This window comes from Hibiscus syriacus, unplaced genomic scaffold, assembly GCF_006381635.1.
Source record: "Hibiscus syriacus cultivar Baekdansim isolate YM2019G1 unplaced genomic scaffold, ASM638163v2 tig00110279_pilon, whole genome shotgun sequence".
NCBI classification, from domain to species: domain Eukaryota; kingdom Viridiplantae; phylum Streptophyta; class Magnoliopsida; order Malvales; family Malvaceae; genus Hibiscus; species Hibiscus syriacus.
The window spans coordinates 1279839-1304575 of record NW_024062659.1 but is presented as its reverse complement, the minus strand read 5'-3'; the positions used below and the strand labels follow the sequence as shown (position 1 = coordinate 1304575).

The following is a 24737-nucleotide window of genomic DNA, read 5'->3' as shown; positions in this document are numbered from 1 at the left end:
TTGTTTCCTATAAGATCATGAAGTACATGCATCAAAATAATTTTGGTACGTTAATACTTTATTTTATAAAATTTTAAAGTTCGTGTCTAATCGTATGACATAATATTATTAAGTTTTTATTCAAAACATTTTGATAATAATATTTATATTAATTTGTATCAACTTTTTATAGGAGTGAGCATTCACGTGCGCCTCGATAAATTGACACGTGCCAACTGCACAGTGGCAACTGGCGATGGCGCTATTCAGATAGAATGCAACCGGACACCCATAGAATATTTTAGGGTGAATTATATTCTAAATCATTAAATTATTAATATAACTGTAAATATATTACTAAATTTTAGAAAGTTACAAATGAGTCATTTTATTTACCGATAGTTACAAACATATCATTCTATCATTAAGTGTGTAATATATTTTAGATTTTTAGTTATAATCAAACTATTTTATTCATCGATTATAATAATCAAATCGCTCTATTTATTAATAACAAAAATCATGCCATTCAATTTTAACTAAAAAAGTTAAAGTCTATTATAAATATGGACGATAATGAGTCAGGTTAGATTGGATTTTTGGTTAACTTAACCTGACTTGAAAAGCATATCCCTTCACTTGAACTCAACTCGAATTTATGGATATCCTATTTGATATGAGAATTGGTTCAAAATGTGAAGTAAAAATCTACATTTAACTTGATCTAACCGACAAAAATATATAAAAAAATCTTATTTTTATTCGAAAAATAGGAAACTAATAAAAAATATAGTGAGAGTTATTACTAGAATTATTCATAGACATAAAAAATTATATTATTATCTCGGATGAGATCGAACTAAAAAATTTCCACTCTCAACTTGAACCTGATCCGATCATTCTCAACCTTTACAAAACTTTATCTGACTTGATTCAAACCTGATACAAACATCAACCTTATCAAGTCAGAACTCATTGATTTTAGATCAAATTATCATTCCTAATTATACACTTAACGATAGAATGATCTATTTATTACATTCGATAAATAAAATAGCATATTCATAAATTTTTGGAAATTTAATAGTTCATATATAATTTTACTAATAATTTAGTGACTTTGAAATGTAATTTACCATTTTCAAAAACATAAGATGAAAACAAAATTAAAATATTAGCAGTACTACCTAATTCATTTCCCCCTCCAATTTTTCCGATCTCTGTGCTTGTCTCTTTCTTCTCTCGCTGCTCCTCTCCAAAGCTCCAGCTTTTAGGTCCCATGGAGTTGTTCTATTTTCCTCTCTACTCCTTTCAATGCACCTGAAAAATTTCTCCTTTTTCTGCTTTTTAAACCCAAAAAAGTTTCCTACCTTGATGAATTGGAAAGATAAGGAATTGATTTTCATTCCGTTTTTGGAATTTAGTTGAAGGTTTTGAATTCTGGGTTTCTTCTTCTCACTGGAAAAAAACGTAAAAGAAGAAGGAAAACTTAGTTTATTTTTTCTTTTTTGTTTGGTGGTTCTTGTAGAAAATGCCGCCACATCGATCCAAGACGGAGAAGAACGACGGCCTGGCCAAGCATCTTCGTCGAGATCCGTATGAGGTGCTTGGTGTCTCCAGAAACTCAACGGATCAGGAAATTAAGAGCGCATACCGGAAAATGGCTCTAAAGTATGTTTATTTTTTTTATAAGTTGAAAGGTTTTGAAATGCTCCATTTCTTGGTATTTTTGTTCAAGGTTTTGGGGATGATTTTAGAATACATCAGGATTGACTGATTTAACCTTAGTCATAATTATGGTTAATACAAGGTGAAAGGTTTTGAAATGCTCCATTTCTTGGTATTTTTCTTCATGTTTTTGGGATTACTTTAGAATACATCAGGATTTAAGCTTAGTCATAATTATGGTTAATACAAGGTTGTAAACACTTATTTTTGTCCGGGTCTATAAAAATATTATTATTATTAATTAATTATTTTACATTTTGTGTAGGTCAAATTTGGAGTCCACCAGCTATCCTACAGGAAGTACTCAACCCAACAACAAACACCCAAATTAAACCCAACTGTAACCTGAAACCCGGAGTCCGGATCCGACCCGGTCCAGCAGCTCAGCAACCCAGATACAAGCTGACCCGAACAGGCCCAATAACCCAGGACTCGACTCGACCCGACCCAACCTAACTCACCTAGGATTTCATCATAATCCTAAGTAGCTTCTGCCGTCGCCACCTGCTGTTGCTGCCACCTCTGACCGTTTCTGACGTCGTCACCTACACCCAAGTCAACCAATCCATCAAACAGTGGCATAAATCACTAATCAAGCCAAAGAAATCCCATAAAAAATAAGAAGCAAATCACAACCAAGATCCCGAAGGGATTTATTGGGATGATATCAACGCATGCAAGGGGATAAAAAGGGGGGAAAAGGAAAAAAAGGATTGAAAGGGGGGTTTGAGAGAGAAAAATCAGAGGAGAAGAAGAGGGAGAACCATTCGGGGAAACCAATAAAGAAAAAACAATGAGTTTTCAAGGGGAAAATTGAAAGAAAAAAAGGAAAAACAAAAGAGAAAAAGAAATAAAAACCGAGACTTACCTTAGGTGTTGTCGTTGTGGTATCACCGAAGCTGGAAGAGCCCGCAATCGAAAGTAAAACCTTCCCCTTTCTTAGATCTAAGGTTTTTGAGTGCGGGTCTCGTTTTTTAGGTATTAGGAGGGACGACTCTGTTTCGAAGGATAAGAGAGAGGGAATGCTAAAGGGTATTTTCAGGGTGGTTTCTCATGCCATCGCTGTCGGCTGCGGTGGCCGTGAGCTCTCAAAAGTCTCCTCACAATGGAGGAACAAATAGAGAAATGAGAGAGTTTTGGTTTCTATCTCTCTATTTCGGGTTTTCAGGGGGAAAATAAGGGGAATGGGGAAGTTTAGCTTGGGTTTGAGGTTTTTATTACACACTGGAAACGACGTAGTTTCATGTTCTCCCTTTCTCCGTGTTTTTGAGGTTTTGGGGGAAATGACGTGATTGGTCCCCTTGTTTTGTAATTTCACCTGTTTGTTTTTAATCATCGGGGGGTATATTGCAGTTTAGGTCCCCACATTTGTAATGTCTTATTATTAGTCAATTAATGAAGTTCTATTTTATTTCATTTTGAGCACTTATTTTTCAGTACTTATGTTTTAGCCCTATTATTGTATGTTATGTTATTATTGTTAATATTTGACTTTGGTCACCATATTTGTAATTATTTCATTTTAGTCGTTGATTTAGTGTGTTGTGTATTTTGGTTGATGTTCGAATTTGACCCTATGTTGTTTGTATCTTTCATTTTAGTCACTGTTTTACATTTGGTTTAATTATGATTTGACTTTCATGTTTCCGATTTACTACATTTTAGTCCTAAATATTATTTTTGGGTTATTTTCATTTCCAGTATCTGTATTTGTTCAAAATGTAGATTAGGGCTTTGATTTGTTCATAATGGTTTATTAGGTCCTTCAAATTTCTATTTTTTCTATTTTGGATCTTTATATTTCTATCTTTGCTATTTTGGTCCTTCAAGTTTCTATTAATATCAAATTGGCCCTTAAATTTTCAAATATATTTATTTGGTTATTTATATTTTGATTTGTAAATTTTTATTGTTCTGTTTTAGTCCCTTAAATGTTTAGTTTTAGGTATTTTATTTTGATTTGCAATGTTCATTTATTTTATTTTAGTTCTTTTTTTATATGTATATATTTTACATATTATGTAGCTATTTGTAAATAAATATTATTAGTTATGTTTACTATAAATGTTTTATTTCACATGATTCCAATCGCATTTTATTTATAACTCTAAGGTATTGTTCACTTATTAAGGAATTAATAGTATATCTCTCGCAATCATGCTCCGGGGTGACTACTGGTAATTCCCGAAATAAGTCGACATCATTTTCAAAACTGCATCAAGATTTTCTAAAAATGAGGCAATATTTGGTTATTAGACACAATAGTTGATCTCCCGCATTTACGCTTGGGAGCTAATGTTATTGGTCTCAATAAATGAATACCCTTTTCAACTTTTTGCATCTGTAATGACTTTCAAATTAAGCAAAGATCAAACTCAAAATTTTTGATTTTAAATATAGGGTAATAAACTAGGTACCAATTTTTGGGCGCTTGTGGGGGTGCTAATCATTCCTTACGCGTAACTGACTCCTGAACCTGATTTCTAGATTTTCGCAAACCTTAAACTTGGTGTTTTGATAAAAATGAAATGTTTTATTAAAATCACCCGATTTTTATGGTGTCACAATCGCACCTTAAATGATTGGTGGCGACTCCTCACATTTCGAAACACTTTTCAAAGAGAAAATCCCCGAGTCGGTATCGGTCTTTCTCCGCCCAAGCGAAAAATGGTGTCGACAAAGGTAAACTCACATGCGTACATGCAGTATAGTGGGAGAATAAGTATTGAGGATTGATTATATCAATCCAACTAGCTGTTATGGTGGCTTAGCTAATAGGGGCGAGGATTCGATCGAGTCGAGTCTAGTAAAAACATTTCATGTTAGTTAAGTTGATTATTCCTATTTTAGGATTCGAACTGTAATATAATTTTTTTCGAGTCAATATTTTGAGTTTATGTTCAAATTTAATTGTAAATATTTATAATGTTATGGTGTAGATTGGTCCAATTTAACAACTTAATCTAATCATATAATATATACATATATAGTTCTTCACAACAATGTTATTTAATAAACCAAATGCCTTTGGGAAAAAGTAATGATCAAAGTGTAAAGAAATTAAGGAATTGATGAGCCAAAAGAATTTGTAAAATAAACTGTAGTAAAAAATAAATTGAATAAAATGCAAAGTTGAGGGACTAAATTGCAAAAATAGTAAATTTGTTGGTAAAAGTAAGAATTGAAGTTACATAGATATTCTATAGTGTTAAAATGACATGGAATTAGGGGTGAGTTTTCTAGTTAGTCATGTTGAATCGAGTTAAAGAACATTGAGTTAGTTGAATTGACGAGTCATATTTTATCATTCAGACTTTATTGGAATTTTTTTTTAGTTGAGTCGAGTTGGTTTTTCGAATTGAATCGAGTTTTGCTCAGTCATATTAGCTATTATAAATGCTACTCTTATGCTGTTTCAGGTACCATCCTGATAAGAATGGAAATGATCCTGTTGCAGCTGATATGTTCAAGGAGGTCACGTTTTCTTATAATATCTTGTCCGATCCAGATAAAAGACACCAGTATGACGCCGCTGGTTTTGAGGTAACCTATACATGGATCTAATTGGCCAAATTAGATCTTTCAAGAATTGATCATGCTGTTTTTTCCCCTTTGAATAGGCTGTTGAAGCTGATAACCAAGAATTGGAGCTAGATCTTTCAAGTTTGGGGGCAGTGAACACCATGTTTGCTGCACTTTTTGGGTAACTCCCTGTCCTTATGATACTAGTTAACGTGTTCCGTTGTTCATGTTGAGGATTGAGACGACTGTATTATTGTAACTGATATGTATGAATAGTAAACTTGGTGTGCCGATTAAGACGACTGTATCTGCAACCGTTTTAGAGGAGGCACTTAATGGTGCAGTCACCATTCGCCCACTTCTGCTGGGGCAACCTATTTCTAGGAAGGTGAGATAATTATATTCATGTTCTTTTCTAGTACTTTTATTGATTATTTATGCAATCACCGAATTCGTATGCATTTAACTGGTTGAAAAACAATGTGCTCACTTCTACTCTGTCGCAATAGCAGAAGAAGAAGCAAGAGATGGGCTCGTTTTCCGAGTACGATCATCTGACAAAAGCAAGTTCAAGGTGGATAGACTATCACTTAGAACTTATGGATTCAATATCATCTGCGTATTGAAAGTTCTTATGTCGTGTAGTTTTACTGTTTATATTTATTGCAGTTATTGTATTTTGATCTAGAAGAGACTGGTGGATTAAGCCTTGCACTGAAGGTAACGAACTCCCTTCCGCTTTTCTCTTTTTAGAATTCGCAAATTATCCGTTGTCTATGTTGCATAACGAGTTAAAGCTACATTTGTTTCTTTTCGGTGAATGTATTTCCTTAGCTTCCCAGTCTATTGCTTGGATCAAACAGTAAACTCGGTGAGTTATCATTAACGGATATGTCATGGTTGTGCTTCACAATGAAACTGAAGTTAGATTTTGTCGCTGTTCTTCTGGTTTTGGATATGCTTCGCTATAGGTATCTGCCGCGAAGGATTCGGATGCGGCTTTCTTCAAAAAGCTGGATGGATTTCAACCATGTGAAATAACTGAACTAAAACCAGGCACACATGTATTTGCTGTTTACGGTTAGTGCTCTTTAATTTATACGCCTCGCTGAGGCCTTGTGCCTGTTGGTTTATATGCATCTATGAAGCTCACTACCATTTTAATAATTCTGGCACATAACTTCTAGGTGACAACTTTTTCAAAAGTGAAGTTACACAATATAAGCTATTTGTGCTGCACCTTTCATAGAGGAGAAGGAGAATCTTAGAGCTGTGGAAGCGGAGATTCTGTCCAAACGAGCGGAGCTGTCGAAGTTTGAAACCGAATACAGAGAAGTATTTACTTTTGCACATAAAATGTTCATGTCTGTATTCAACCATGTTTTTATCGTCGATATTCATGTAATGTGTTGGCAGGTCCAGGCACAGTTCACTGAGATGACAAGCAGATACACAAAGGAAATGCAAGAGGTTAGATTAACATGTGGGAATTATGTGCCTAAGCTGACTTACGACTAAATGGATAAATTTCTCGATCACATCCTATATGACGGTTTTGCAGATCTACGAGCTTCTCAAACAAAGGAATGAGATTCATGCCTTGTACACAAATATTCCGCTAATTAAGCGAAGTTCGAGTAGGAACAAGAGTAAGGCTGCCTCCAAAGAGGCCAAAGAAGACGGTGAAGAGACGGGAAACATTCTACGAGGGACAGAACGAAGAAGAAGAAATGGTATGATATACACTTAAAAGTAGACAAGAGAAAGCCATGCTGAACAGGTGAAGTATGGTATTTTGTTTTCTAGGAAGCTTCCCTCCAATTCGAATGAACAAACAACGATTAACGATCGCTTTAAATCTGGTCGATCATTGTATCAGCTTAGAAAGAAGTCAGCAACTTTCGGGGTCCGAAAACTCTCCTCGTGCACCTAATTTTTTTCTGTGGCGCAACATACATGCAGCCAAGTAAGGCAGTGCACCATAATATGTTGATCGTGAAGTGAAGAAGATGGTTTACCCATTTCTCCAGCATATCAAGGACGATAACAACTCATTGTTATTGTATGATTCTTTCTTTTCTGTTTTTTCCCCGGTCATATCCTTCTTCTTTCTTGCCTTCGGTAATCGCAACTAGAATACTTGTAAATTGACGTGAAATTAATAGGTAGCCTGGAACCCTGGACAGTCATGCTTGATAAAACTCCATTATGGATGGTGCCTGTACTTGTGAAATCGCTCCTGGTACACTCTTTTTGCAGGCGTTATATTTTTGGGTTAGAGAAAAGAAAGTCTCTTTATGTTTATTCTTTTATATATTTAATATATGAGTTAATTATATGATTGATCACTTATATTTGTGTTTTGTCCACTTTTCCTGATTGCTTTCAAAAAACATAATATATGGTCAGTTTCATTTTTATTTAATTAAGATGTGGTCACCACGAGTTAACTCTCGTTAGACCATTAACGATTTGTAGAGTTGGCATAGTAGATAACTAAAATAGAAATACATCATTTTCACGTTGATTGAGTTAACTACATGATTGATCACTTATTTTTGTGTTTTTTCTACTTTTTCTCACTGATCTAAAAAATCATAATATATATGGTCATTTTCGTTTCTATTTAATTAATATATGGTCACTACGGGGTAATTGATGTTAAACCAAAAAGATTTGCCGAGTTAACAAGGTAATTAAATAAAATAGAAATTACATCATTTCCACGTGGATTATACATGGATTAAGTCTATAAATATTGATATAAGCGTGAAATAAAAAGGTGTCATCAATTATCCGTTTTCTTTAAATTTCTAATTCAAAGTCCCCTTTGAAATATTTGTATTCAAATCCCTAAAACACCCTTTTGATAACTCTAGCAGCCTTAAAATTCTAAGAAGAAAAAGAAGAAAAAGACACTAATGAACAAGAACATTACGGAATCAAGTAGTGACGATTTCAACTCGTCCTCTACGATGAAAAATGGGAGAGCGAGTTGTATTCGTCGCTGCTTGATTCTATAATATTTTTCTTCGTCGGCATATTTTACTCTTCTTCTTCTTAGGATTTTAAAAGCTACTAGATATATCAAATTGGTATTGTTTTAGGGATTTAAAGAAAATCATTTCGAAAGGTACTTCGTTTTAAAGTTTTGAAGAAAATAGGGAGTTGATGACACTTTTTTATTTCACGTTTATATCAATTTTTTTAAACTTAACCCACGTATAATCCATGTGAAAACGATATATTTTATTTAATTACCATGTTAGCTTAGTAAATTGTTAATGATCTAACGACAGTTAATCTGAGGTGATTACATCTTAATAAAATAAAAATGAAAGTGACCACATATACTATGTTTTTTGAATCAATGAGGAAAAGTGGACAAAACACAAACATAAGTGATCAATCATGTAGTTAACCCAATCCTCATGGAAAAGATATATTTTCTATTTTATTTAATTATAGTGCCAACTCAGCAAATCGTCAATAATCCAACGATAGTTAACCTGTCGTGGCCATAACTTAATTAACTAAAAACAAAAATGGTCATATAATGTGTTTTTTAAAAAACAGTGAGAAAAAGTGAGCAGGACACAAATATAAATGATCAATCATGTAGTTAACTCTTAATATATTTAAGATTTTAATAATTTTTATTTTTATATTTTAAAATATATTCTTTAATTATTAAAAAATATAAAATACATTATTTTATCCGTTTAAAATATAACAAATAATTATAAATATATTGTTTCAATTATTTTAAAATATTAATATATTTGAGTTGGATCATGTTGAAATTACAATCTAAAAATCGAGACAGAATCGAGACATGAAAAAATTAAATCATCAAGGCAGGACGTAACGAAATTATATATAAAAAATATATATTTTCATGTCTAAGTTGAGTAGCTAAAATCTACCCGCCTCGTGCCCATCCCTAAAGGTGAGTTATGTTTCAGCACAAGAATAAGGGAAGGCGTTTTCATAAATATAGACCGAATTACAGATATCATGAGATAAAATATAATTAATAAAAAATAAAATAAATTGAATTTATATATGAACACTGCTAGTGTTAGTTGTCTAATTAACTGTACTAAACATAAATGTTTATAAAAAAAACTATGCTAAATTAGTAGTTTAAGTTGAATTTTAAAATATTTTATGTACTTTGTTTAAATTTTAATTATTTCTCTTCCAAAACCACCAATGTGAATTTCATTGGTAACAGGAGAGGAGATGGGGAATCTACCACCAATCGAGGAATTTGTGTGAATAGAAAACGTGAAAAATGAGAAATATACTAATGGATATAAAAGACAAGGGTAAATCTCGTATTTAAGTATATAAACTATCAATTTTAGTCTTGTTTTAGTGCTTAAACTTTTATTTTTTTCAAAACCACACTTAGTTTTATTTCATTTTAATACTAGTCGTTAAAAACTTAACCGACATGCTGACGGCACATAGTTTCAGTGGACGGATGACCAATCTGAATGGTGGACCACGAGAGGATGACGAGATGATCAACATGGTCCAGTTTCAGGCCCGCCGGACGGTTAACAACGGAGATCGGAGGGTGAATAAATAGAAGGGTTCATCATTGATTGGGCTTCATCGGTCGGCGGATGCGACGATCTACTACTGTAGACATGGCGACTGGCGAGTTAGTCTGTTAAGTTTTCAATGACAGAGTACTAAAATGAAACAAAAACTAAACGTTATATATGATTTTAAAAAAATTAAAAATTTAGGTACTAAAACAAACTTAAACTGATAGTTTAGGTATTAAATGATAGTTTACCTACTAAATGATAGTTTACCCTAAAAGATATTGATCAATATGTGATATTTGCCCACTTCATCAAATAAATAAGGTTAAAACATATTCCAAATCACTATACTCTTTGTTCATTTAGATTTTGGTCCTCATATATTTACTTTTAAAAGTATAATCCTATATTTTTAAAATTTTAAAATTCAAATTTAATCGAAAAGATCGATGATTTTTTTTATTAAATCCAAAAAGTACATGGACTGAATTTTTTAAAATAAAAGTGGAGGGACTAAGTTTCCAATATACAAAGAGTAAAAAGGATTTGGGACATATTTTAACCAATAAATAATAAAATTTATTATAATAAATAAAATGTAGATTTACAAGGAAAAATCTAATGATCTGCTTGCCTGAAAAAAGTTTAAGATAAATTACCTCTTTAGTCATCCACTTATTACTTTATTTATGTTTTAGTCACCCAACTATTAATTTTCTCAAAATTATACTCAGTGTTAAGTTTTTTATATGTTTTGATCATCCGCCTTTAAAATGTTAACATTAATGTTGAGAATGATATGTCAGTATTAAAAAATAATTAAAAAATTATCACATCGTTATCACATTTAATTTTTCAATGACAGGTGATCAAAATAGAATCAAAACATAATATTAAGTATAATTTGAAAAGAACAAAAGTTATGTGATCAAAACAGAAATTAAATAATAGATGGATGACTAAATAAGTTAATTTACCCAAAAGGTTACTACAAATGTTAACCACCCACTGGCTCGAATCCAAGCTAATTTAGACTCGGCCATGGCCATGAAGGCCTTGAGTGGAACTCTTCAACAATTCTTCTTAATCTCCGTAACCCTACCTTCCCTCTGCTTCTCTTACAACGAAGATGATTGTTGGTTCCGTTCTTTCACCCCGACAACAGCAACACCTTGTCCGAACGAATCCATCAAAGACCGGATACTCAGCCTCGCAAATGATCGAGAAACGGTGGATTGGATGAAGCGAATAAGGAGGAGAATACACGAACACCCTGAACTTGCTAATGAAGAAGTTGAGACCAGTAAGCTCATTAGACACGAACTCGATCGCTCGGCGTTTCTTATCGCTGGCCGGTGGCTAAAACCGGCGTCGTCGCTGAAATTGGCTCCGGTTCTCCACCCTTGGCTGCTCTCAGAGCTGATATGGATGCTTTACCTATTCAGGTCTGGTTCCTTTATTCTTTCTTTTAAGATTCAGTTTCCCATATAGAGAGGAAAAAAAAGAAGAAATAGAAACAGATTTCTACCCTGTGATTTTCAGCTTTAATAGATCAAATAGCAAATAGAAATTAATTCGAGTAACATGCAGGAATTGGTGGAATGGGAGCATAAAAGCAAAGTAGATAACAAAATGCATGCTTGTGCACACGATGCCCATGTTGCCATGCTGCTCGGAGCAGCCAAGATACTGCAAAAACTCCGATGCCGGTTGCAGGTCAAGAAGCATGCATAAATTATGCCCCCAACACCAATATGAACTAAAGTTTGAGTTTTTATTGATATAGGGAACTGTAGTCCTTATATTTCAACCAGCAGAAGAACGAGGTGAAGGAGCCAAAGACAAGATAAAAGAGGGTGTTCTTGAAAACGTGGAAGCCATTTTCGGGTTGCATTTGGTGCATGCATATTCCACTGGTGTGGTCGCCACACGTGCTAAAGAATTCCTAGCAGGCTGTGGGAGCTTTAAAGCCACGATTAGTGGTAAAGGAGGTCATGCTGCGATTCCCCAACACGCCATTGATCCCATTTTGGCACCTTCGACGGCGATAATAAGTTTACAAAACATTGTTTCAAGGGAAATTGATCCTTTAGATTCTCAGGTTTACTTGTTTCTACTTTCTACGTACTTTCAGTCATTGGGTTTTAATGTAATAAAAATGCATCGGTTATCAAGAGTCAGTCTATTGCATGCTGCAGGTGGTCTCGGTATCCATGATTCATGGTGGAACTGCAGTCAATGTAATCCCAGATTCAACAACAATAGCAGGAACCTTCAGAGCTTTCAGTACCAAGAGATTCAACGCACTTAGGGACAGAATACAACAGGTGATCTTAAAATGCATTACTCACAAATGGAATTTGAATTATCAATTTATTTATTGTCAATGAGAACAAGTGTTTCTCGTCGGCCGTTACCGATTAATCTCTTTTAATTTGGACAGAGACCTTAGTCTTTGAGAGAATGATGGTTGTTCGATGTTTATAAAATGAAAAGAGTTGATCATAGAGGATGAAGAAAACGATATAGAGATTATGTCTCTAACCCCTTTTCTAGTTTTGATTTGAGGTATTTATAATGATTTTTAGTGCATCTATTAGTCATAGTCATATTTCTAGACTAACGGGCTACATAAATTTAATTATCAAACCTTAGGGTTACATTTCGATAAGTCACGTAGACTTGTCAGAGCTCTTATTTGTGTATTGTAGTAGATAAAAAAAGTCTGAACTCGGATAATGTGGGCTTATCGAAGACTCTAGTGGACAGAAAAGTATGTATGAAGACTTTGATTGGTGGAGAGCAGATAGTTTCAACCAGTCTAGTCTAATAGAGACTTGGACGTTTTTGAAGACCATTTTCAAAAGTAAAACACATCTTCGATGAGGACAAGAACATGAGAAAACATAGCAGAATAATGTATTACTATGATTTTTCATGTACGAATTCATACATGTATATATAGCCAACTTTTTGTTACCAGGTGATCAAAGCTCAGGCAGCTGTTCATCGGTGCTCCGCCGTTATCGACTTCTCGGGAAAGGACAATCCGACAATTCCTCCAACCGTCAACGACGAAAACGTATACGAACACGTAGTGCGAGTGTCGAGGGAGATAGTAGGCGGAGAAAACACAAAAGTTGCTCCTCCATTTATGGGGAGCGAAGACTTCGCTTTCTACCTAGACAAGGTCCCAGGATCATTCCTCTTCTTAGGCATCCACAATGAGAAAATCGGGGCCGTACATCCTCCACACAGTCCCTATTTCACCATCGATGAGGATGTGTTCCCTGTAGGAGCTGCAATTCATGCTGCATTTGCACTTTCATTTCTCTCAAATCTTACAACTTCAGTTTGAGTAGTACAAGACAAGTACATAGCCAGCTACAGTATAAATGTATAATAAATGGTTGTCCCTTGTTCCCATATGTAATGGGGTAAGGGGAGGTAAGATAGTAGGCTGCTCCTAACACTGGGTTGAGAGCAACTTCCGTATGAGACCTCCGAATTATGAAATGCCCTCCATGAGACTCGATCCCACGACCTCTCTACAGTATAATGATAACTTTATTTATACCAATTATGTATGTACGTATTTTGATTGAAACATGATTAGTTTTTAGTGTTTTGTTGTTTGTTTAGTATAAAGATATTTTTTTATCAAATGGATTAGTGGTAAATAGTTTGATATCATTTAAGCAGGTTTCGAGTTCGAGTCCTTGTGTATACAAAAGATCTCTGTCGAAAGATTCACCTACCAAAATTGTATGTGTGACCCATATCGATTTGGACTAATAATACATTCAAATTATTCGTTGGAAATATAAAGGGTTTTTTTGGGTAGGAGGTGTTATTCAAATTATTCGTTGGATACAAATTTGTACGTAGAAAGTAGTACTGATGGCTAACAGACAAGGTATTTGCTTGTGGTGGTCACATTGGCACCTGACAGTAAGGGGCCATTACGAAGTTGAAGGGTAAGTGCCCTTAAAATGGAAAGCCTGCCTACCTCAATACAAGCTTACACTTAAAATTGCTTGGAAAGCATGCCTACCTTATCATCTGGTGTGACAGAAATACAAGACAGTTTGGTAAGCCTCGTCTATCAATAGATGATAACCTAAGGAAGTATGTAAATAGACGAGAGTATAAAATATAATCAATTAATATAAAGTCAAAATAATGTTGCAATTACTTATAATTGAAAATTTTATAAATGTATAATCTTTTTGAATAATTTTGATAATATTTTAGGCTGAAACCGAAAATATTATATATATTTTTATAATAAATCATGTAAATTGTATAACTATTATGGTTGAAACTTAAATATTTATTGTCAAGAAACTCATGTAACTTTATCGATTGTACCGAAATTATTATTAATTGTGTAACTTTTTAGAGTAGACATGATAACATTTAAAATTAAAACCAGTCGTAGTGTAACATTCTCGATTAAAATCGAAATTATTATCAATTAATTTCTTTTGACTCTAAGGATCATGAACCAACTTAAAATTTTATATTTAAAAAATTTTGAAAGATAAAAACGAAATTATTAATAAAAATATTTAAATTTTTTAGTGAAACAAAGTTACCAACCACCCTGGCCTCGGTCTGTCACTGCCAAGGACGAGACCATGTTATGTAATACCCCAAACATAGGGTCAGTGACTGAAATGTAAGGATTCAAAGTTTAGTGGTTAAATTTGATAAATTGAAAAGTTCAGAGGACTAAAGCTAGGAAGGGACATCATACGGTTGAAGAAGATCAGATCTGAACAATTTAGACTGTAGGTTTCTTGTAATTTTGTAAATTGTTGGCATGCATTACAAGTTTTAAATTTTAATGCTCTGATTTGTTTTTGTAATCATACAAATTTACATTTATGTAAATTATCAAATGTTTATTTTCATTATGAATTTCAATAGAAAATTTGTTATAAGGGCTTCACCACTTAAATATAAGTAAGAGTTTAACTTTTCTACAAATTTTTAAATAATAAAAGTTTTAAAAATGTAATGTGACACCTCAGATTCGTATCCGGATCAAGTACGGGTTGAGGTGTTACATGCTAGATGTATGTGCTCGTGTTTCTCGTGGGCGGCTGTAATCTTATTGTTCAATAAAATTATAGATAACAATATAAATAAAAAATAGAAAAATATATGTAAAACTGAAATTAATCATTTTAATATTTTAATTTTCAACGAAAAAGTTTGATTAAGCTAAGGTGATTATGAAGTAGTATATGTTTTAAATATTCTCAATCATTTGACAATAAACATTCAACCACTCTGTAGTTATTAGTACTCGAACCAATAATCTCTAGGAACAATAACGTTCCTTTCATTATTGAATTTGTTCGTGCTAAATCTTTAATTACACGTGCAAAAATATAGTAAAAATAATATATTTTGCAGTATAATTAAATTTGTTCATTATTCTACAACACCGCTATTAAATAATAATTAGATTCATTTAAAAGAATGATTATTACTCACCAACTTACCAAATAAATAAACACTATGTCTTGATTACCAACCAACTAAGAATACCAAACTATAACAAATTATGAATGATAATTGGGACCGTCGAATTAATAACTAAATTAACTATAGTGAGCAATTGCTACTTCAACGGTTCAACTTGCTATATATATATAGTAGTGGTCAAGATCAGCTACATTTAATGAGATTCAATAATTTTATAAGATGTATTTATTCTTAATATACTAAATAAAATAATATTTGTTTCTAGGGTTGTTCATTCGGTGACCGAACCGACCGAACTACCATTAACCGAATTAATCGAACTTTTTTTTCTTTAACCGTTAACCGAACCGAACTTTTTTTGAAAATATTAACCGAACCGAATAAATTTCGGTTAATTAGGTTAATTTTCGAATTAACCGAAAATTTTTAAAATTTTCTAATTTATATAAAAATTAAATATTTTATAATTAAAAAAACAGTTTATAATTAATTTAAATAATATATAATTATAAAATAAAAAAATTATATAAAATTTTTAATTAATTAATATTGATTTAGGTTTAAAAGTTATTGGATCTTAAATTATTAATTTGGTTTTAAATGGTTTGGGTTGAGCCCATATGTTATATATAATATATTTAATATTTTTTAATTCAGAAAAACAGTTTACAATTAATTTAAATAATATATAATTATAAAATAAAATTTATATAAATTTTTAATTTTTTAATATTGATTTATGTTTAAAAGTTATTGGATCTTAAATTATTAATTGGGTTTTAAATAGTTTGGGCTGAGCCCATATATTATATATAATATATTTAATATTTAAAATTTTATTTCGGTTAATTAACCGATTTCGAACCGAATTAACCGTTAACCGAATATTCAAAAAAACCTTAACCGTTCCCCGACCGAACTAATTCAGTGGCCGACTGAATTAACCGAATTAATTCAGTTCGATCAATTAATTCAATTAAAACCGAATTTTGAACACCCCTATTTATTTCAAATTATTTTTTAGATTTATATCTTTTTATGTTACGTAAAATAAAGGTGTGTTACGTGAAAAATATTTTTCATAAGATACTGTTTTGTAGGAACCACCTTATGCTATTGTGAAAGAAGTCAGTTATAACTTTAAAGGTTGAGTTAAAATGAAAGAAAAGTAAAAGCAGAGGTAAAAAAATATGAAAAATTACATGAATTTTATCAAAAAATAATAAACATGTGCCGTGTGTGTCGAAGACACATATTTACACGACCACAAGCATGATAAATATTAAAATTTTTGGACAAAAAGCGTGAAAAAATATATCTTTTTAAATATACATTTATTGAGTGATTGAAGATATGTTAGTTTGGCACGAACTAAGTGACTTAGGGTTTGAGCACTATAGATGTCAGAGGTGTGAGCGTTCAATATCGATAGGTTGAGAGTTATCTTTGAACAAATATTGCTTTATACTTACGCCATATTAATTAAAAAATAATATGTTAATTTGGTGTATTTGTGGATTGTTATCTTTTTGGCTTTGAAATTGCTTCACACACTCTTTTGATAATTTTGTTAGTTAATTTATGTTTATATTAAGCTCTATATAATATTAGTTGATTTTATCCATAGTTCAAAAACAAGGTAAAAATTCTAGTGAGCTTAACGAATAACGAGTCGAGTAACGAGCAACAGGTTTAACAAGCAACGAGTTGAGTAACAAGTTTTTTTTAACGAGCACAAGTCGTGCAAAATTTTAACTAGCTTAATAAGTAACGAGTTGAGTTGAGTAACAAAATTTTTTAATGAGCACGAGTCAAACAATGCACAACTCACGACCGACTCACTCGATAAACACCCTAGAATAAGACTTAGCTTTACTTTTATTACATAATTTGTGGATATTTTTCATTTGGGTCTAACATGTGGTATACTAACGGGCTTAGAAATTAGTTGTCTTAAAATTTTAAGGGTTTAGGCTTAAAAACATATGTAATATACATTTAATTAATTATTTTAAAACCGAATTAATTGATAATAAAATTTTAAAAAAAACAATTATTTTTTGATCGAACAAACTTTGATAAATAATATTTAACACTTTAATCAAACAATGAACACCCTTAGACCAACAACTAGTTAGTCTATTGGGATAAGACACTTGATCTCTTAAGTAATGTCAGGGATTCGAATCATGATGATTATGAATGGAGTAAACTGGGTTGGGCAAGTCGCCCTCGCCTCTGCAATACTCAATCTGGATTAATCGATCAATAGATCGTAAACCGGTGGTTATTCTAAGAAAACCCCTAGATAATGGGAATCCCTATTGTAGACAAAATGTATAATTGCTCATAGTTGAGTAACCAAAATATAGCTAAAAGTTAATGATCATTACATATTTAATATTAAAGTGATATGGTTGTTACAATCAATAAATAAAATAATTTTGTATAACTTTTTAAAATATAATAACAAAGTATAAACTTACTCATAATACAATGATCCATGATTTATTTTACCCAAAATTATTTCCTTCAAAGTTATGGATAAATGCTTATTAAGATTGAAACTTGGACCAGAAGTGCTGCTATTACATTACTCCAACACGAATAGAGACTTCCAAGGCCTACTTCAGGACACCGAACAGATAAATATTTTAGGATAAACTACCTATATGGTCACCCATTTATTACTTAGTTTTTGTTTTGATTACTCAATTATTACCTTTTAAAATCATACCTAATGTTATGCTTTGATTTTGTTTTAATTACATACCGTTTAAAAATTAATTGTGATCATGATGTGGCATTTTTCAATTATTTTACAATGCTAATATTACACTACCTTATGGTGACACGTTAGCATCACCATTAATTTTTTAACGTCAGACAGCTAAAACATAACATTAAGCACAATTTTGGGGAAAAAAATTGAGTGATCAAAACAGAAACTAAATAATAAGCGGGTGACAAATATGTAGTTTACCCAATATTTTATCCTTCATTGGGGATGAGCCATCAAGGAGAAGATCAAATCTTCTCCATGTTTCCTTGGATCATAACATGGAGGTTTGATAGGAAGAAACAAATAGAGATGCAAAGATTCATTTCCACCCCCACCACTTCCTAAGAATCAAATCAACCCAAACTTAACCTCAATATATTTGGTGATTACAATAATAAATATTAAATTATTATTTAGTGTATTGATGGTAAAATAAAATAATACAAGTAAAAAAATATTACGTATATACTTTAATCATATTAAAAACATATAGTAACATCAAAATTTATTCATAGAATTCTTTTATTTTGTTATCAGTATTTAAAATAATCATCCATGGAGAATAAATAATTAACATTAAATGCTTAAAAATATGAAGAATTCCACCGCCTATCTAGGGTTTACTTTATAGAAAAAATCAAAGTAATTATTTTATGTACAATCCAAAGGCATCTTTGATTGACATCAGTAATCTTTTAATATTATTATACCATATCCTTAAATTGATTTAGGTGCTAGTGCTTGAAAAGTTGGGAAAGATGTGTTGATTAGTTGTTTGGTAAAAGAGGAGAAAAGATCTCTCACCTCCTGATGAAGAAAGAAAATACCCCAAATCACATAAAATTTTGAAAAAGAAGATGCCAAATCTTCAAAGAATAGGGGAAGCTTGGCCTTGATCCTCTCTACCAACGACTAGATCACACCCCAACCTTGGCCTTGATCCTCTCTACCAAGCAAACACAATCCTTAATAGACAACTTTTTGGTAACAATAGGAATACCTAAATACCTTACTGGTAGAGACCCCACCTTAAAACCAATTACCTCACTCACAAGGGTCAGAGTATCGCCAAGCATTCCAGAAACAAAAATCTCAGTTTTAGCAGCATTCAACCTAAGCCTTGAAAGCTCATAGAAATGTTCCAACACACTCATAACCCCAAAATAGACTCCACGGTCCCCTTATAAAAGATAAGTAAGTCATCTGCAAAACATATACAAGTGAAACCAACCTTCTTGGACTCGGGATGGAAATTAAATATCCTTTTGCCCACTGTAGCACCTAACAAACATGATAGAGCATTCATAGCAACCAAAATATAGGGGATAAGGGATCCCTTGCCTAACACATTTCCCTCTGAAATACCCCACCAAGGTGCCATTAAAAGTTATAGAAAACCTAGCACCAGTCACACAAAATTCAATCCATTTGATGAGCTTATTAGGCAATCTCAAACCCCTCAGAACATTCAGAATAAAACCCCAATTGAGTGAATCAAAAACTTTCTGAAGATCAGCCTTAATTGCACACCTAGGGGATAGAGTACTCCTTTCGTATCCCCTAACCAGCTCATGATCTAAGAGTGTTTTAACTACAATGTTTCTGCCCTTCACAAAAGCAAACTGATTTGGAGAGACCAACCCAGGAAAATAAGGAGTAAGCCTTAATCTTAGTTATGGCTTTATAAATCACAGAGCGACATGCTATAGGCCTAAAATCCTTAATCTTACAAGGGTTGGGAATTTAGGAACAAGAGTGATGGCAGTAGCATTGAAAACATGAAGACGCTCAGCAATAAAATCCCTCTTTATCAGACTTATCTAATAGACTTTTATATTAAAATTTATTTTCTTAATAATATTATTTTTTAAAATTTATGTTTAAATTCTTTTCTTAAAAGTATAATATAATTTTTCATTACACTTATTATTTATCGATGTTAATGATAATAAGGAGAGAGATCCCTCTTCATCAGATCTATCTGATATACTTTTATATTAATCCTTTGGTGACTGTTGTCAGATTTAGAACTATCATGTTTGTTAATAAACTGATAGATTATATATATATATATCATTGTTAGATTTAATTCTGTTAAAGATTATATCAATATTCTACAAAGTAATCTTGATGAAAAAAGATTTCAAAGATGATTAGTATCATCGAAAAGCTTCTGAAAGTTTTTATTATAAAGATTTGATGTTTTTTTTTTGAAGATATAACATTCGATAATCAATATTCCATCGTATCTTTATATTATATTAAAGTTTATGTTGCTTTTAAAACCTTTCACATATTGATTCATAAGGGATCCAGTTTGAGCAAAGTTCATTTGGTCGGCCATGACCTAACAACACCAATCTCTCATGTATGGCCTATGACCTATGTAATCCCTTTATAAAACTCACAAAAGGGGAGAACATAATAGGAGTTTCTTTTTGTTACACCAATCAAACTCATGTTTGAAATATAACTAGTAAATTAGGCATTACATACGAAAAAAATATAGTTATACAATATGGTATAATACAAAAAAGGAATGTAAAAATGGTAGAAATAAATCAAAATCAAAATTTTAATTATATGAATTTGATCTATTGATCAATTGATTCTGATAATACACCGTAAAAAATTACTATAGGAACGATTTTTCTCGTTCAGATTGTTCTATTCACACTATGAGGATTTGTTTTTTGAAAGTAGGACTATGATATATTCATTTGTCGAAAGCATCATCAACGTCGTCTTGTCAGATACATACTGAATAAATACATTCAAGACTATCATAAGTAAAATATAACAATGATTTCCTCGTGACATGAAATTATTGTTTTACCCTTATACGAGGGAATACAAATTTGTAGGACCCGAAAATGACCCAGTTTTAGATTCAGTTTGACTAAAACGCATTAACCCTAATTAATTAGATTTCCTCGTGATTACTTTAGTCTTTGTGTCGCTGCTTTTATTATCATCATTATTAGAGAAGTCAACCTCTTCTTTGGAAATTGAAATAGATCGCTTTCGGTTATGCGATTAAACAAAGACTAATTGACTATTTAGAAAGTGATTAGAGGCTAAGAGTTTAGATTGATTTGTACGTGACGTTCATATCAAACGGATGAGCATCGTCTGGTGTAGTATATGAAAATATTTTGTTAGTAATTTTTTATATTGCAAATAAAATTAATTTTAAATTAAATAAGATTAAAAGTATATTATAAAATAAAATAATAAAGCATAGTTCACACCTTTAAAGATATCGAATGAGATATCTTAAAAGATTATAATTTATTATTTCAATTTTTTTTAAAATGAATATATTTTGTTCGTTTCTACTTTTGCATACGAGCTTAGACCAGTCGCGGGTCCTCCACAATGAGGGCTTTCTCGCGTGGGCTTGTAGGTCACGTCGGAAAGTGACGAATTTAGAAGAATTATTTAGGGTATGTTTGTTTCACTAAAAACGTTTTTCAAAAAATATTGAATTACAATTTTTGAAAAATATTTTACGATGTTTGGAATATGTTTTTAAACTCTTTTTCCACTAGTTGATGAATTTTTTAAAAATTATTTATTACAAATATTAAATACAATAAATAATATTATTTATCATAAAATTTAATATTATTATTTTTAAAATATTAAAATAATATATTTATTATTAAAATATTTTTTTTATAATTTTATTAATAAAAATATTAATATTGGTATATTTATTGAAATAAAATATTATAAATTATATTAATTATTTATTAAAGAAATAGTGTTATATTATATTTTAAAAATATTAATTAGTATATTTTAAATATCTTTATTAAAATATTTTTATATTAATCTTAAATATATATATATATATATAATATTATTCATTATTAATTATATAATATTATTATTTCTATGAAATTAATAATAATATAAATTTATTAATAATTTATTATATACTATTAAAATAAAAATATAATATCTTATATTATTATAATATAATTGATTATTTTATTATAATATTAAAAATATAATATAATATTATTAATAAATATTAATAAATATATTTTAAATATTTTAATAATTAATATTTTGATTAAAATGATATTAAAATATTTTATTAATATTAAATTCATAAAATAAAATTATTTTGAGTATTTATTCTTTGAAGTTAAAAGTTCAGAAAATGACTTAAGGAAAATTAGACCGTAAGTCATTTTCCATAAAACACAAAAGAAATTCTGTTGACCAGGAAAATATTTTACGTTGACCAACTAGTTTTCCTCCAACCAAACACCGGAAAATGAGGAAAATATTTTCCGAAAAACGTTTTACGTGAAACAAACGAACCCTTAATATATGAATTGATAGTTTTTTGTATAAAAGAGACACTAATGAAATTTTAGGGTGGATATCACTGATAAATGAACAACAAAAATAAAAAAATCGAATTTCAAGGTGGGCTGCCCGCCTTAGAGTATACATGCATTTGTCACTGATGGGAGGTGTCTTGAAGGCTTTAAAATAATATTAGAACTAAAAATAAACCGAACATTCAGCAAAATATTTGTAAATAGTATGATGAAGAATTCATTTATTTATACTTTTTAAAAGATTTTGGCTTTATTTTAAAGAAATTTATATTTTATGTTCGTTTGTTTTTATTTATCATTTTTAATGAACTAATATAAACGAATACGAATAAAAAATTCTATTTATTTAGTTTTTCATGTTTTCTCGTTTATTTAACTAAAGTTAAATGAACATATATGAATATATCTTCGTTAATGTTTGTTCGATTCATCTAAACATGTTAATATTTAATTTTGTTTTAAATATTATTCAAATTAAATTATGATTATGTTAATAGTTTGTTTTGTTTTTTTCAATGTAAACTGCTCTCTCATTTTTATTTTAAAATTCAATATATATTTACATTTTAACATTTTATTTTGAATTATGTATAATATTTATTTATTTTCGGAAAGAAGAAAAAAAGTCATTGGCTTTATTTCTTCACGTCACGTCAACTTCTGGACATGTTGGCTTCATGTTTTTTTTATCTTTTAACTTTTTAAAAAATTGAAATTAGCATAAATTTGAAGAAAAAATTGAGGTGAATTATTTAAATTATTAATTTTGGTCTATTTTTATACCTAAATTTTTATTTTCTCAAAACTATATATAATGTTTAGTTTTTGTTTCATTTTAGTATTCCTTTTCAAAATTTAAAGTTAATTTTTGAAAAAAATAAAATAAAAGTTTAGGTGTTAAAATGAGTCAAAACTATTAGTTTAGGTATTAAACACGTTAAGTTTTTTAACGATAGGTATTAAAATGAAACAAAAATTAAACGTTAGATATGATTTTAAAAATTAAAAGTTAAGGTACTAAAATGGATCAAAACTAATAGTTTAGGTACTAAATGCGTAATTTACCCAAAAATTTATTAGTGTGATTCCAATCCTTCAAAAATCAAATAATATTTATCAACAAATACTAATTATATTGGATGAAGTAATTAATTAGAAATTAATTGAAAGGTAGGAAGGAAGTACTGGGCACATATGGAACATGGTCGAGCTTTTGGAACATTAAAATTGAAGTTTTTATCTCTATTTATAAATACAGAGATTCATGAGATAAAATAATAAGAAAAAAAACTAAAGGATCAAATCGAATCGCATCAAATTTCAGGTAAAAGTTAAGGCAAATGTGTGGAGAAGCTTTGTTGGTCCCAAGATTTGCTTTGCCACTCCTGCAGATCTCTCTTTGTCGTTTTGGTCACCTTTTCCTTCCACCTTCTGCGTTTTATATCTTCCCTTCCATGTCATTATCCCCTCCAAATCTTTATTTATTTTCCTTCTTTTACCTCTTTTATAAATAACAAAATAATTCCATAAAAAAAAATAAAACCATAACAATTTTAATAACTCATAAACTAGTAAACAACAACAACAAAACACTATTTCCATATGTAATGGGGTAAGGGGGAGGTAGGGTAGTAGGCTGGTCCTAAACGCAAGGTTGAGAGCAGTTTCCGTGGAAGACCTCCGACTAGGGATGTAAATGAGACGAGACAGATCATGAGCTACTCGAGATTGACTCGATCAAGGCTCGATAAACACTCGGATCGAATGGACTCGACTCGAGCTCGAGTTCTTAACGAGCCGAAACGAACTACTCGATATTCGACTCGAAAAGCTCGTGAGCAGCTCGAAAATATAATATATTAAAATTTTATTTTTTAGAAATAAATTATTAATAATATTAATATTTATGTATTGCTTTTTTTATAAAAAAAAATACAGTAAGATTTCTTGTATTTAATGTTCATGTTCAAGTTTGAGTTTGAGGCTTCAATCGAGTTAAGTTTAAATTTTTTTTTTCATTTCGAGCCTTTTCGAGCTACTCACGAGCTTCAGTTTAGGATTTCGAGTTCGAGTTCGAGTCGAACTTGAAAATTTTAAGCTCGCGAGTTTTTGAGTCGAGTCGAGCTTTATTTCAAAGTTTTCGAGTCGAGCTCAGCAATACTCGAGCTCGACTCGGCTCGTTTACACCCCTACCTCCGGCAGTCAGAAAAATTAAAAATAAAGATAAAATGCAATACATGTATAAGTAAATAAATAAATACATAGTTGAACATTCTACATATGCGCGTCTGTAATGGGGAGTAATCCCTACAA

General features: G+C 31.0%; 1 protein-coding gene, 1 long non-coding RNA gene and 1 pseudogene across 2 annotated transcripts; all 3 read left to right on the top strand.

Annotated features, from left to right (window-relative positions):
- Positions 1 to 1238: 1238 nt before the first annotated feature.
- On the top strand, positions 1239 to 6022 carry LOC120115943 (chaperone protein dnaJ 16-like). The gene is made up of 6 exons (XM_039136555.1): positions 1239 to 1650; positions 5127 to 5250; positions 5328 to 5410; positions 5506 to 5617; positions 5699 to 5803; positions 5899 to 6022. Exons 1-6 carry the CDS (start codon positions 1511 to 1513, stop codon positions 5980 to 5982), a joined length of 648 nt encoding a protein of 215 aa, XP_038992486.1. The 5' UTR covers positions 1239 to 1510; the 3' UTR covers positions 5983 to 6022.
- A 639-nt stretch (positions 6023 to 6661) lies between these two features.
- Positions 6662 to 7348, top strand: LOC120115945. Its single transcript, XR_005515519.1, has 3 exons — positions 6662 to 6699; positions 6791 to 7014; positions 7114 to 7348. It is a non-coding gene; the product is annotated as an uncharacterized LOC120115945 (long non-coding RNA).
- Positions 7349 to 10802: 3454 nt separating this feature from the next.
- LOC120115947 lies at positions 10803 to 13146 on the top strand (annotated as a pseudogene).
- The last annotated feature ends 11591 nt before the right edge of the window (positions 13147 to 24737 follow it).